This window comes from Athene noctua, chromosome 5 (genome assembly GCF_965140245.1).
Source record: "Athene noctua chromosome 5, bAthNoc1.hap1.1, whole genome shotgun sequence".
In the NCBI taxonomy this organism is placed as follows: Eukaryota; Metazoa; Chordata; class Aves; order Strigiformes; family Strigidae; genus Athene; species Athene noctua.
The window spans coordinates 64578302-64594048 of NC_134041.1; the positions used below are offsets into that span (position 1 = coordinate 64578302).

At 38.9% G+C, this 15747-nt stretch overlaps 1 protein-coding gene across 2 annotated transcripts in view; it reads left to right on the top strand.

Annotated features, from left to right (window-relative positions):
* DOCK1 (dedicator of cytokinesis 1) overlaps positions 1-15747 on the top strand; it is a 314808-nt gene that overhangs the window by 55133 nt on the left and 243928 nt on the right. For both annotated transcript variants that reach the window (XM_074907950.1, XM_074907951.1), the window contains exons 19-23: positions 5197-5294; positions 8477-8566; positions 9016-9116; positions 10812-10946; positions 14873-14981. In XM_074907950.1, coding sequence (XP_074764051.1) covers positions 5197-5294; positions 8477-8566; positions 9016-9116; positions 10812-10946; positions 14873-14981 — 533 coding nt within the window. The remainder of the gene's footprint in view (positions 1-5196; positions 5295-8476; positions 8567-9015; positions 9117-10811; positions 10947-14872; positions 14982-15747) is intronic.

The following is a 15747-nucleotide window of genomic DNA, read 5'->3' on the forward strand; positions in this document are numbered from 1 at the left end:
AAAGGGATCGTTCCGTTGTGACTCAGGAGGAGGGAGGGCTCGGCTCAGGGAGTTCTGTCGGGCGTCGAGGTTGTGGATGAGGAGGGCCTGGGACAGGGGGTGGGTGGGAATGACGACTGGATTGTCACGTTAATGAGTTCTCCTCTGTCCGGGGGGAAAGTTACAACTCTGGGACGACTTTGTAGTCAACTCATAATTTTATTGCAGTGTTTTTCAGTGGCATCTCTGTTCCAGCACATCCTAGGTGTTTCATATTCAGAGCACATCAGATTCACTGCAGTCTGGCAGTCTTGGAGCCTAAGAGGGTGTTTAGCAAAAATTCAGAAATGATTTTGGAATTTCATAGCAAAGATGGGATCATAGCTCAACAGTAACATTGTGGTTTTGGGGTTTTGTAGAACGCAGAAACCAGCATGTGGAATTGAGCTGCTTTTTGTTTGTGATTTTAGTTTTTTTTTTTTCCCCTCAGTCTGTCTTAGTACTTGCTAGTAGTTCAGGTATTTCATACTGATCAATATATTGACATTGCTTTTGCAGGACTATTATTAAAATTAAGATTGAGCATTGTTTCATGCTTAATTTTATATATAATTCACTTTGAACTCTTGATCTTTATTTAATGCTACTGTTAATTATGTTGTCTGTGAAACTTTTTTCCTCAGTTGCCAAAGCCTCTTCTCTCTGTGCAAAGTACTTTAACAGTGTTAAACAAGATCACCATGCATCCTTAAGCAGTTTAGAAAACAAGCAAAAAAATTTCATCATTCAGTTCTTCCCTCAAGTATCATTTTTCATTTAAAAATTGGCAGTGCTGTTCAGATTATAGTTTCTGAAGCTCATTTTAACTTCTGTAAAATTGTTGGTTAATGGTCTTCCTTTAACTTTCTTTAAAATTACTAAGTAAAAATCTGTGATTATCCTCATTTACCAAAAGGTTGAGCTAAAACATAATTTTCTTCTTTTGGTTACCTGTAATAGTTCTTTTTTCACCCTCTCTAAGTACCTTAGAATATGGGCTTTAAGACTTATTTTTAGCAGTTCTGAAAGTATGTTAATCATACAGCTCTTTCTGCATTGTATTTGATGTTGCAGACTATCTTTTTGTATATAAGCTCTTTGAACACTCCAGTTCTCTGTAAACTGCAAGTTATTAATGCTGCTTTTCTGTTAGTAATTGATGTCCTTAGCATCTGAAAAGTCTCCAAAATAGCAAACTTGGCCAGTGGTAACACTTCAGCTATTTTCTTTGAGAGAAAGTGATAGTATGAAGTATCTACTTAGTTAACATTTGAGCAGTTGTTAGTGATTTGTGGCAGAATGTATTATAGCAACACACTTCCTGGCCTTTTTTTTATATTTTGCTTTCAATTTTTGAGGAGGAATAGCGATGTAAGCCAAATAGGAGGAGCGTCTGAAAACAAGCGAAAAAAACCCCCAACCTTCTGGAGAATCAGGGAGAAAATCAGCTCTTAGAGGCAGGAGAATTTGCTGTTCATCGTGTTTCCTCCTGGCCAGATTCTCCTCCTTTGCCATCTGAGGCAGAAGAGAATGTCCTTCCTCCCGTATCCACAGGGCTATGGCAACGCATGCCTTCGTTCTACTCTCAAGACTTTTGGTAACAAGTATGTCCTTTATGGGCTGAAGAAACACTTTGACCTGAAACTTCAAGTGCGTTTTTGTATGAAAACTCTGAAATTGGAGAATTGATATGAAACCATATCAAACTGTAGAGATGCGTGTTGAAGTCATGGCTGAGCGCCGCCGTCACCTGGTGTAGTTACGGACAGCGTGGCCCTGGGTTCCCACCTTCTCTAGGGCCTGGTTGACCATTTGACACCTTACACTTGCTTTACTATCGTTTGTGTCGTGGGGCACTGAATGCATCAGCAGACACCCCAAGTTTGTGTGGTTTTGTTTGTGTTTAAATTGGTTTTGTCTGGGTTTTTAAAGTCAGAAGTGAGCAATTTGATCCCATATGTTAGGGGATATCTGCTTGCAGTTGATAACATCTCAGTAGATCTCTCTGGGGTGGGAAGTGTTGGGCCTTCTGTTCTTAGGGTCAGTTGATAGCAAGGTCTGCTTTGAATCTGTTCCTCAAGTCATGTCCAAGTCAGGGCTGAGTGTTGATTTTATTTTCCTTTTTCTGAGTAGCCTGTTGAGCTGTGACAAACGAGGTCTTGTTTTCTCTTGCATTGGCAAGGCAGTCTTGGTATTTGAATCTTCTTCTTTCAGCTAGAAGCTTGGAGATACCAGGAAATACAGAAAGGGGGGCAAAATGGCATCAGATGTGACATCGCCCTCTATACAAACACTGCTGGGGGATAGTAAATCTTACCAGTGCTTCTTACAGGACTGTCAAGCTGGATATCCTTTTGTTGTCAAGGTGATGGCAATAGAACTGAAATTCTGGTAATGGGCTTGCTGGAAAACTGTTTCTGATTACCAGAGAGCTGTCTAGTGTTCCACCTATGGATTTGCTATGGTGAAGCATCCAGGGTGTCTGTAAGGCTTATTCAAAGTATTTCTATGTTTTCTTTTCTGCCTGAAGGACTCAAACCTCTAGATAATAGTGACTGTTACTGATTTGGAGTCAAGACATTGAGGAACCAAGGAAAGCAGGCTTTCAGAGAACAGTTGAGTGAGATTTTAGTCATCTAACACAACTGATAATTTTTATTTTAAAAAAAGCAATACACATGACATGAAAAATTCAGGTGCTGTGATGGCATAAATGAAGAATATAACAATGAAGATGTAAACACAGAATTAAAACAGAGTGGAGAATTAAATGTTTAAAGTCAGAATGGAATATTATTTCAAAGAACCCATGGAAATGTAATTAGAGTGAAAATACTATCTGACTTCAACTCAGTTATATTATCTAATTTCATCCCTGTGACTGGGTTTGGAGAAACATTTGGGTATCTCCATAGGGAAACCTTTGCATAGATACAGGTCAAAGAAAGTGTATAACCTGGGCGTTGGACCATTTGCTTCCAATTGCTAAATACGATGTAAGGGAAGATCTTTATATGTATCCAATATAATCATCAATACATTAACCCAAAGTAAAGTTGCTACTGGCTACTTGACAGGCTGGGTGTCTGTACTAACCCTTTGCAATTGAAAATCCTCACTCTTAGTGCTCTGGTATGTTCTGATCACATAAATTTCGCTTGAACCTAGGCTGACTACAGTACTACTATTTACTATTACTACTACTACTAGGCTAAAATACTGTTTTTCATTCTTATCCTGTTCTGCTTACTGTATTATTTTATACCTGGACCTATTAAAAGAGTAGGATTAACTGACCAACTGGAACTTTGTTGGGGTTAATGCTTGCAGTGAGAGTATGAATACACATTTTTACTGCACACTGCAACTTATTTTTCTCTTTCTGGCAGCTGGACTGCACTGACATTTTCTGTTCACATACGTATATTCATTTAGCATTTGCTGTGTCATCATGCTGAAAGCACATGTGGGTTTGTTTTCTTGGGGCAATACACGATGCCATTCAAAGACAGTGTGTGGGCTAGTTTCTGTTCACATCATTTCTTTTGTCAAACTGGTGCCTTTTTAGAAGTCAGACCCAAATCAAACCCAGTGGTGAAAAGCTGATATAAACAGATTCATGAAACACTTTAGTTACCTCATGGAGGCATCTTTACTTTTCTTCCAGAAGCAATTTTTCTGTTAATGTTGAGTCCTAAGATCTTGGTTTCAGTCTATAGACTTCTAGTAGGTTATATTATGAAACTTAAAAAATTGAGGGCTTGAGTTGTTCAAAGCCATAATGTAGTAAAAAGCTCTTTACTTCTACTCCCAAAGAGATAATAAGAAGGCTTGCTTTGAGTGCTACTCAGAGGAGAATCTATCCCAGGGAGCACCGCAGTCCATTCCAGTAGAAGTAATTGTATTTATTGCTTAGAATGGAAGATTTTGAGGAAAGTATAGCAGCTGCTCTGGGTCTCTGCATATCATTTCCAGAATATACTCTGCAGATGTGTTCCTTGGTAAACATTTTGTTGGTTGTTTTGGAAGTTTGGAATAAAGAACTGAGGGAATGTTGTTTGGGAGAAACTGCCCATCCTTTAAGAGTTACATTGGGCAGAATTCACATAATATTAACCATATTGGTAGTTGGGTAATGTGCAGTAGTAACCCAGTGGCTAAACTTCAGGTAGATAGTATTTAAAATCTTCTGTTTGTCTCTCTCTCTGGGGACTTCTGCTGAGGGTGGCTCACAGATTGTTTTGTGCTGAAAACTGACTTTTAATGGGGCAGGGTGGATTTTTTCCCTGATGCTGGTTTGGCAAAGGCAGGATGAGCTGGGGTTTTGGGTTTGTGGGCAGTTCAGGTCATGCCTCAACAAATGCTGGGATGGGTTTAACTTACTGGTGCTTTAGTGGGTCGGTTAACATTTACTAGCGTGTTTGTTTGCAGGGGGACACCAACTGTGAGTTCCTCGCGAGAGGTTTTCCTTAAAGGAAGCAGAAAAAATGGTGTTGTGGCTCTTTATGGCTAATAAAAGAGAGAGAGCTTGCCGTCAGCATTCCCTTATTTATCAGTGAGTGCTGAAGTGACACAGCCTAACCAGTGGGAGGGGGGATTTGGGGACAAGACCATTTGCAGTTGATTTGTTTCGTGATCTGGTCTGTACCCTAACTCTCCAACATTTGGAAGCAGCCAAGCAGTTTGAGTATTATGAGTTATTAAGCAGACAGCTTTCCACCGAATTAGCTTATTTTGCAACTGTTTGCCTTGTATTGTGCCTTATTCTCTTTTCAGTTTATTCAGCGAGAGCAAAGGAGTTAGAAATATTAATGCTGGAAAAGTCACGGCCCTGTGGATGTGACTGTGTTGGTGGCTGACTAATTTCATTTTGGCATCTTTTTCTAAACACTCAACTGTTGTGTACAACAAATTAAAACTGAAGGATCAGACTTTCTTGGCCTAGATTTTAATGCTGACATTTCAAAAGCAGGCAGCTTTTTCGAAAGCCTTTCAGAGTTTTTCCATGATAGAGGTATTGTGCTAACTCTCTGCAGTGCCAGAGGCAGACTAGAAGTATGTTGTTGTCCAGAGAAATCAACTGACCTAAGGAAGTAAACCTATTTGTCCTGAACATAGTTATGGAGTGTGAGTGACAGTAAATATTTGGCGTGATATAATTGTCTTTCTTATTCCTAGTTGATCTCTTGGGACTTCTGAAATGGCGATCGAACACAAACCTGTTGCAGCAGAATTTGAAGCAGCTGATGAAAGTTGACGGTGGTGAAGTGGTTAAGGTAACAAGTTAATTTCTTGAAAAATAAATTTGGTATCATAATTTTTCTGAATCCCATAATTTGAGGTATTCATATTTCTTTGTTTTGTTCCCCACCCATCTGCCTCAGCCTCACTGCACGCACTTGCAGGTTAAATTGTAAGCAGAGATCTCAGCCTTCAGGATGCTAATGCCTTTCTCCCTGCCCCCAGAGAACATTTTAACTGCGTAGTGGTAAAGCACATGTAAAGTACACATTTCTGAAAATGTTTTGGTTTCTTTTAGCACTTCAGTGAATTTTTATATACAAAATCATGAAGGCAAAGGCTCTTTTTCTTTGCAAGATTAGAACATTGTTACATGGTGATATTAAATGTATTTTTAATACATGGATGTGGAATGCAATCCTACTCTCTGCTGCTGATACGTCTTAAAAAAAAAGACTTCTGAAAATACTCAGCTGAGACAAGTTATTTACGTTTGTCAAGGCCACTCTGTGATTGTAGAGACCTATGTAAAGACAGGTTTAGCTGTGGAAAAGAGTAGGTTGGGACTATTGAATGTGTTGTAATAAATCAAATCTAAAAGTGTCAAAAGATGTGATGTATAGGGGACAGATGATCCTTAAGGGTCTGTAGTGTTGTTTCCTTACTTCAGAGGATTTTTATTTGGTTAATAGAAGCATAATGAATGCCTCATCTTGAAGTAACTTAAAACATCTGATACTATCCTTTATTAAGTAGGATGGAAATAGTATCTCACATGATTTGTTCTTCAGGAAGGTTCTACCTGCCGCTATTTTGTTGTGGAGCATGTGATAGCTAAAATCTTGACACTGATACTCGCTTCTGCCAAGCGTTGTCATCGTTCTGTCACTTGTAATTTTTCCTCTTCTCCATGCACTGTTGCAAGACTCATATGAAATTGTACTCCCTTCTCCCTGTTGCACAGGGATCTGAGCAGAACTTGATTAATGCATAGGAGAGAAGAGTTCATGGTTAATATTGCTCTCTCTGCCATTTCTGGGTTTTTTTTTAGGTGATCGCTATTTACGTTATCCATCTGTTACAGCAATCTTCAGAAAATCTTTGTGTAGACTGCTCTGTTGCACCTTTGTAATATCTACTTTGTAACTTCCTTTCTATCAGCTTTTTTTGTCCTTCAAGTTTTTAAATACAATACATGGTACAGTCTATGTATATTTTAAAAAGTACCCATGTGATAAAACACATTCAATTTTTCTGTTAAAATATTTCTGTTTTCTGAAAACTCCGGTGAAATGCCTCTGCCTATTGGTGTTCGTTTCTTGCGAAGTAGAGATGAGCCAAGATACTCATTCTGTGATTGACTGTTTCAATAGCGTATGGAGACTGTAAATGTTATCTCCCTTTAACAGAGGCTCTGACTCCATTCGTGCACAGAGTCTATAGGATATGAGAACGTAAAGTAATAGTCTAAAAATTATTCATACTAGCTCCCTACTTGAGAAATGTTTTCCTGCCACTTTATACAACAAAAGCATCTATCCTGTATTCTTCTTGCTGTTACATGAGGTCCTTGTGAACAGATTTAAAACTTGAACTCTGCTAATGAATGTCAATATATGATGCCTAAATGTGAAATGAAGACTTGAGTGGTAATGATGTGGCCTTCTAACCATCCTTTGTTTTTAAGGGGACTTAGTCAGGCAGTGCTTGGGATCTGGGAGTACTACTTCTCTTCAAGCCAAGACAGAAATTTCTCCTGTCAGAGCTCAGAACTGCGCTCTACTCTTTCCTTCCTGCCAGCTGCTGGTTAAATGTACTTTATTTGCATGTTTTCTTTAATTGAATGGAGTGTGAAAAGGCTATAATTTTTTACACCCCCAAATCCTGTAGTGAAATGACAAGCTGGATCTCCCCCAGAACCAGAGTCTAAAACCAGCTGCAAGCATTTTGGCCCTTCCGTTTTATCATCGTTAGATATTAGTAGCACAAACTGTGGCTCTATGCTCACTGGTTTTGAGGAAGTTTGGCATTCAGCAGTGTTTAGTGAGCTCCGAAATGGAGGTTAATTCCTGAAATTTAGCTGTTGTTTTAGTAGGTTGCCCAGGTGAATCATGTTTGATCTGGGAGACTCATTGCATAGATAATTTTTAAGGGAGTAATGTGGGAGTCAGGCCCTTTCCATTGCTCCCACAGTGTACAACAACTTTGTAGTTGCTGTCTCAGGAATCAGTTAGTCTTCTGCTTGTTCAGACGTTCTTCCCCAACTATACCTTGTCTCGTCTACAAGGCAAAACCCATTTTTATCTCATTTGAGACAGATGTGCTGGAACAATCCATGTTGAACCCCGTCTCTGTCAACCAAAACAAATACAGACTGAGACCATGATCCATCCTCACTCTGCCCTTGAGGAGCCTGTGTTGTTTTTGTCATCTGGTGGAAGAAAATGCTCAGACACAGAATCCCATGCTGATAAAACTCAATGCATTGATGAGTATCTCTGGTCTATGCATGTAGTACTTGTCACTGGGAAGAAATACTGGAATTATACATGCATAAAACAGCTTTTATCCCTCTGCTTAACTTGGGTTCCCTGACACTAATCTGCTTTTACTTTCGTGTTGCACAGATCAGGGTGTCCCACCAACTGGCTAGTGAAGACTCTTCCCCCGTTAGAGAGTGGTAGAGGCGTGGAGGTTTTGGCCTGGGGCAGGAGGTTGTGTGCTCTGTTTCCCATGCCTGCATGTGTGCTCTCATTTGAAACTCTGGGTCTGAGCTTATGCCGTTGTGAAGAGTGATACTTGACTTGTGAAGAGGATGACTTGATTTATTTGGCATGAGACTGGGTTGCTTGTCTGGTTTGTGCTCCGAAATGTTGGTTTTCAGAAACTGCATGATCTTGTTGACTGTCTGTTGAACCTGAGTTTTGAAATACATTTTTTATTCATTCAGTATAATAGATTGAATTTACTGTTCAGGTATATCAAGTGTGATTTCTGACCCTTTTTCTTTCTATTTGATTGATAGGAATCTGTAGATATAATAAACAACTAAAAAATAATTTGCTGAAATTGTTAAATTTTTCTTTTTTAGCCAACTTTTAAAATGTCATGACTTCTTAAAATACATAAAAGAAAGCAAATATGTCTGTGGAAACCTGTGTGACATCTGAATTTAATCTTTCCTATAAAATGTGATGAATTGTATATTTATTTGTAGTTTCTTCAAGATACATTGGATGCACTTTTTAACATAATGATGGAGAACTCGGAGAGTGAGACATTTGACACGTTAGTGTTTGATGCTTTGGTAAGTTCTCTTTGTGATTCGAATAAAATGCAGGTGCTGCAGTGGCGGATAAATAAACATGGTGTGAAAGCTAGAATGAAGATTACTAATGAAACAGGTCTTATTAGCTGTTACTTATTTAATTTAAAATGCATGGAAAATATTTGACATTTCGGTTGGGTTTGATCAAAAGGGGGTTGGATTACATGATGTCATCCTTCCAGAAAAGATGGAAACAATCAAATTCAGTCATTTTAGTGGATTAACATCAGAATTTAGGACAAACAGGAAGTTTCTGCTTATAACAGAAAACTTTCTTATAAACAGGAAGATTTTCACAGGAAAGAAGAAAAGCCGAAGTCTGTGTGTTTTTAGTGTTACTAATGTGTCTTATGTGAAAATAAAGGCAGTTGAATGTACAGTATTAAAGATATTTTGGGGATAGTGCAATAATTATGCTGCTTTTTCAGGTTTTTATCATTGGACTGATTGCTGACAGAAAATTTCAACATTTTAATCCTGTCTTGGAAACCTACATTAAGAAGCATTTCAGCGCTACGTTAGCCTACACGTAAATTTTAAAAATTACTTTTTCTAATGTGGCTTGCACAGTTTCTCCAGATAATGTTATTCAGTTACTTGTTTATGTAGTTTAATTAGGATTTTTCCCCTAGAGCTTGGGAGGGTGGGAGGTTCTTGAAGAAGGTGGGAGTTAATATGTCCTTGTCCTGAAATACCAGTAACGAAACTTTCAGTCATTCGCAAGGAACAAGTTTTGATTTTATTGTGTTGAAGGAGAGGGTGATTTGATGATTTTGAGAATTGTTTTGTAAGGAAACTATTCATAAATAATAGTCATACTTGAGAAAGAAATCATGTCTAAGATGCTTCCAATATATGTTGTCTGGGCCATTAAACTGATGTTCTACCCTATATTATTTGCATTACTGTCAAAAAACCAAAGGTTCATTATTTTTGCTGTCTTAAGTGTTTGTTGACAGTTAGGATCATTGCTGCTTCAGACTATTGGTGTTGGAGGAAAAATATATAATGGATGGCTTTGCATTCTTTGTAGGAAAATAAATCCGAACCAGAAAGCCTGCTGTGCATTTTACTGTCGTATAGTCTTTCTTATGTGATCAGAAAATATTTGAGAAGTATTTATTTAAAATAGCGAAGAAGAGTTAAGCCTTTAGTCACAACTAAAGCCTTTAGTCAGAACTAGCCACTGTTGCAGCCTTCATGTGAAGTGGGTAAAGGATAAAACTTCCTCTGGTTTTATTAGCAAGAGCTGAAGTTGGGTGGCCCTGTCGCTGGTGGGGATGGAGTGTCCTTCCTTTCCTGAAATGCAGGGAGCTGCAGGCAGGTTTGAGTTTGAGGATGCTGGAAGAGCTGAATTCTGGCTTGTCTTGTGCCCACGGGCATGACAGATCCCTGCCCTCTCTCTCTTTTATTGCACAAGTTTAAGTAAAGAGAGATTGCATTGACAGTATCTTAAAAGAATACTTGAAATTCTTAGGCAGTTTACCCCTATTCAAATAAATGCACATATATCAAGATACCTGTCTACTCAGTGTTATTTTCTCTTAGTGGTATATAATGTTGTACTTACTTTTAGAGTGAATCTTGCAGCATAGTGTGGCTAGAATGATTTAAAATGGAGTTGCTTGTAGTTGCATAAAACCCGTGATTTATATTCATTGGAAGGGAGGTAGTTGAAATAGTATTATTTTCAGAGTTGTTTCACTTTTAAGTTTGATAGATTTTTAAAATGTGGAACAAGAGAATATCCAACTGATGTTACGTACATTTTTGAGAAATAAAATTCACAAATTCTAGCCCCAAATCCCTGGGAAGGCTGTGTAAAGGGGAAGCCTTGTTTAGTGAAGAAACTCCCATTTAATGTGTTTTAATTCTAATAGTGTGTCTGTAATTATTTTATTGTTTTGGTTACTATTAGTAGCTGTATCTTTATAATAGCCTAAATCTGAATATCCCTAAATATCCAGCAAAAAATTAGTCTTACCAAGATTTGCCATATTACTTGTATGTTGAATGGTGTGATGTGCTGTGGGTTTTTTTCTCAAAAATAGGTTGCAGCTACTTACCAGCAAAAATAAGAATCTAATGAGTTTATTAGTTGCGTGTTTAATCTTATAACTTGGTGGACGCTACTTAGGCACATAATATTTTCTTCAAACCTTTCAGAATTGAAATTCTCTGCGAGAATACTTGTAACTTGGATGTGTTTTTTGTGTTTAAACAGAAAACTGACTAAAGTTTTAAAAACGTACGTGGATAATGCGGAGAAGTGTGGTATCACTGATCAGCTCTTCAAAGCCATGAAAGCTTTGGAGTACATCTTCAAGTTCATAGTCCGGTCCAGGATATTGTTCAATCAGTAAGTATGGTGAATGCTGAAACCTCCTGTAATTCCCACTGGAAATATTGTTCAAAAAGCATCAAAATTATAACGTGTTAAAGTTGCTCGATTATTGCACCGTTTTAGAAATATCTTAAGTTGTTAGAACTTATTTCAGGAGACAGATGTTGCCTAAGAGCAAGCCAGATTTCCTGAACAGAGATGAATATTTTAAGTAGCAAGTGCACTGCTAAAATCATGGTATGTTGCAATTCTCTATAGAGCAGGAATAAAGCTTCCCAGTGTTTGGGAAACTTTTGTTAATAACTGTCTAGTACTGTGAGTGACACGTTGAAGGTTCCTAGTAGCCGTACTGCCCTGACCCTTGTGCAGGCCTGGGCTTTGCTAGTGGCTTTCCTCAGATGGCTTCAAAAGTCTGGGAAGACTGAAGTGTTGAAAATTTTGCAGCAAGTCAAAGGGAGAACTTTTCTGGATGGGAAATGTTATGTTTGCCCCCATGTGCTTTGCAGAGGGCTTCATTCGTAGGCCAGACATGGAGAGGGAAGAGTCAGACTAGATGGACAGCGAGGGGGGAAAACATACGTATGAGATGCACCTTTTCTGACACGCTGCCTCGTAAAAGACAAGCACAAATATTGTTGTAGTTAACCCCCCAACAGCTCGGAGCTCCCCAGGCCCCCGCCTGTCAGCGCAGAAAGAAAATGCTGGTGGTCGAGTTGCAGCTTGCAGGGCCCTGCAGTCTCAGTAGGTGAGACAGGAAAATTGAACGAAAAAAGGGCTGCAGAAATCCTCTCTTCAAGATAAGTAGTATTTTTTTTGATAGGAGAATCATTGGAGTTTCTATAAAAGCTCTTTCTATGCCTGCTGGCCCGGCAGAGGTCTGCTGGGGGGTCGTTTTCTGCTCCCCACTCGACGTGCTCAGTGAACTGCACAGAGACTCGCTGCTGCTCTCTGTAGTGGGCATCCATCCACAAAGTCAAGCATAAATAATTATTCTTAAGTTAATTTGGAAGTCAGTACTGTGTTTTATCCATGAAATATTAAAAAAGTTTTAAAACAAGCTGATGATGTGTTCGCATTCACTTAAATTCAATCCTTTTACTGCTTGTTAGCAATGGTAACAACCTTATTACAAGGGATTTATGTATAGCTCTGAAGTTACCAACTCCACCAACCTTTCTCTAATTTAGAGATTGTAATTTATTTTTGTAGGAGTTTTACTGTGAGATTCATAAAATATTGAATGTCACTTACACTGTTGCAGGTCCTACAAATCACTTTAAAACAGAAAAAAAATAATTATCTCTTGCTGCAGATTAGATTTAGAGACAATATGACCCTCTAGTATTGGCCGTTGGATTTCCTCGTGCCAAGCACTAATTCACAGTTCTTTAGCATTGGGAAGACACAGCTCTCAGTGACAAGGGATTAATCAGCGAAGCTGCTGAATGCTGAATGACACCATGATTTGTTCTGCTGTAGGACTCAAATCCTGCCTGAGGTGTGTGATTTGAAGTGATTATAATGCAGAAGTGTAGCAGGGTTCTGAAATATTGTTAGTGTTTTGTTGAGAAATCGCAACGAGCAGGCAGAATCTTTTATTAAAAAATATTGCATATTTTTAACTTTGGCAATATGGTAGTGGACTGAATATATGGAGCATTTTAGTAATGTGATTGCAGGCAAGCTTCAGTTCTGGATAAATACGTAGAAGCTTATTTCATCTAGTTAAAGCCTGGTGGCAAATATATTCACTATATCAGGGTTTATAAAGGCAAAATATTATAAGGGAACTTTAGAAATATCTTTATTTGGCTTACTCAGTAACGAATCCAGTGATTGTTGCATTTACAACGGTGTTAAAATATCGAAGGCAGTGCTGGAAGGGTTGACTTGGTGTAATCCTGGTTTGCTCACAGCTGCAGTGGTTTTGTGCATTATCAGGTGTATTAAATATATGTTAATAACTGACAGTGGGAACACATTTGTGACTAACTTGTTTATTATAATTTCCTTTCTGAAACGCAAAGCTTTTTGTCTGAAGCAGTTTGATTTATTGGACTGTCAAGTTTACTTACTCTTTATATCGGTATTAGTTTCACCTCTCTAATCTGTTTATGGGGACACTGAAATCCATTATGGAAATTGGGAGTTAACAAGTAATTTGTCCTGCATAACCCCCAGTTTTAGCCTAAAAGGGGAATAGGAGTTTGCACAGCAAAATAACAGTTTAATATTTTTTTTTTTCCTGTAGCATTCATTTCCCCTGTGTGCTGGTTAAATAGCTTTTTTTAATATCTGTGGCTCCCAAAGGTTTATGAACAGAGCATTAAAAATGATACGCATTAGTTTCGGTGTGAGGCAGCATGAACATTCTGAACTCCATGTTCATCTTAAAGTAAGCCCCTTTTCTTCTGTAATAGGTCTTCCATCATGATGTCTTCAAACCTGAAGAAATCATACTAGGACTGTACACATAAAATCCCTGGGTGTGGTGCTCTGAGCTGCAGACCACATTCAAGCTCACCTTACTGGATTTAATTCGTGAGGAAAATAGAGGGGAATTGGACTCCCGCTGGGTGCTGCATTAATGGGTCTTGGTCTAAAATGTTTAGGTGAGCTCAGGGACAGGGCTAGTGGAGCCAAGGAGGGCTTTGGAAGCCCAGGTGCTGTTTGTTGGCTGAGGCTCTTGGAGGCAATTAAAGCTGACTGGGTAAGCATGGGGGTTTAGCTGGGGAAGTCCCATCTGATGTTTAGGAACACCCGTGTTGAGATCCATTTGACCTGGATGCCAGATTCTCACAGGCTTCTTGTAAGCACTGATTTTTTTTTTCCTTTTTTTTTTTTTTTGTGTCATGTTAAGTCTTTATAGCTGAGATTCAAGAAGTGTGTTTGCAACAGCCCTTACGTAGGCAAGTCATACATACTGCCAAAGGGGAGAAAAGTTTTCTTTTTAAAGGATTTATGAGGAGCTAGGGGTCGTCTTCCCTTCTTTCCATTTTGTAGTGATGAGAATTATCTCATCTAGCACCTGAAGCAGAGATCATTCTGCATTTAAAATATTCAGGAGTTTCAGGAACATTCATTCTTATGCTGTATTGAAACAGTGGACTGAGTTCTTCAGCTTGGCTGTATATTTTTTGACTTTGGTGTGGGTCAGGCATCTCGGGGCAGGTTTTATCCCCCTGAAAGCATCTGGTAGGCAGAGAGGGGAGTGAGGGAGTTGTCCCTGTGGGCAGATCAGCTCTGAAAAATCCTGCCTGAAGGCACAGGGACCTGCCTTGCAAAATTCAGCTGTGGATTAGTCCTTCTTTGGCAGCTGTACTGACTGTGTGGGAAACTGAACCTTAACTAGTTTATCAATGAGCCAGAAATTAGAGGTGGAACACATTTTAACTTCTCATGGAGAGAAAAATAAAAGGATTTTTTGCAAATAGTGGATTGATTAGTCTTTTTCTTTGACGGAGTTTAAGGTCGCTCACTGTAGGCCACTGGTAGATTTTAATGATTGCTGGCAAGTTGTCTGGATGCTTTCTGGCTTCCTCATCAGAGAGCTGCTTGGCATTGGTCCTCCCAGACATCTGCTAGCTCTTGTGCAGGGTGAAGAGACTCTATCCCGCTGCTGCGTGGGCATGTGGAATTGGGTCACCGCTGAGGGATTCGCTATGGCTTGAAGGCGTAAACAATACTGAATATGGCGTTTTACATAGGAAGCTTTAAAATAAAAATCTTTTGGTCCTGCTGGCCCAGCCTGGTCAGTCTGTCTTGTCTTTAATTTTTTGTGAAAGAACACTCTTGGTTCAGTGACGAAATCTGAAGAAATTTGTAGAAACCCTTGAACTTAAAAAAAAGCAACAAATTATCATCTGTCAATTGAACAGGTATTTTTAAAACGTATTTCCATTTTAGTTGGCTCGTGCTCATGAAACCTACTTATTTTGCAGGCTTTATGAAAACAAAGGAGAAGCAGACTTCAGGGAGTCTCTGCTGCAGCTCTTTAAGTCCATCAATGAGATGATGAGCAGCATCTCTGATCAAACTGTCATAGTGAAGGTATGTGCTTTACAGGTCTCCATCTTGACTTTGCTTTTACATCCTGAACCACAGTTAGGTGGTTGATTGAAGTGTACGATTGTGTTTTTCCCTAAAAGCATGTTTTGCTTTGAACGTGGTTAATACTTAGTGCTTCTAAAGAAGGATTTGTAACTATGTAAAGAATGTTCTTTGAACAAGTAAGGTTACTTAAATTGCTGCAAATAACTCACTTTTATTTCTAAAAGAGATTTTAGGGATTGAAGGGGTTAAATGATGTTTAGCTCCTTTAATGTCTGTAACTTTAAGGTATTTTTAAGGCACTATCTTTAAGTTGCTGATGACATTGTAGATCCTTGTATTCTTATGCACTTAATTATATCCTCGGCTGTTCAGGAACTTCAATATAGTCTCTTAAGCACTAGTACATGTTTTTAGTGGAAAATCAGTAGTGAGTCAGACTGCAAACTCCAGCCCACACCCCTCTTCTTCTGTCCCTTTAAAATGGTAGCTACTTCTGGTCATGTTGGCTGGCTCATGGAATTGGGAATGTGGTCTCTGACCCCAGATGAACGTCGGTATCGATATCACAGAGTACAAGCACTGAATTATAGGACTGGTAGATTTTTGTATCCAGAGGACTCTGAGGTCATTGGGCCAATACCAGTCTCATGTTCTGTCAGTGAATCTCTTTCACTGTGGAAAAGTAAAGAGACTGTCATAAACACACATCTGATAAGCTACACCGTGAAGTTCTTCTTGTGGTTCCCAACAGAATTTATAGGAG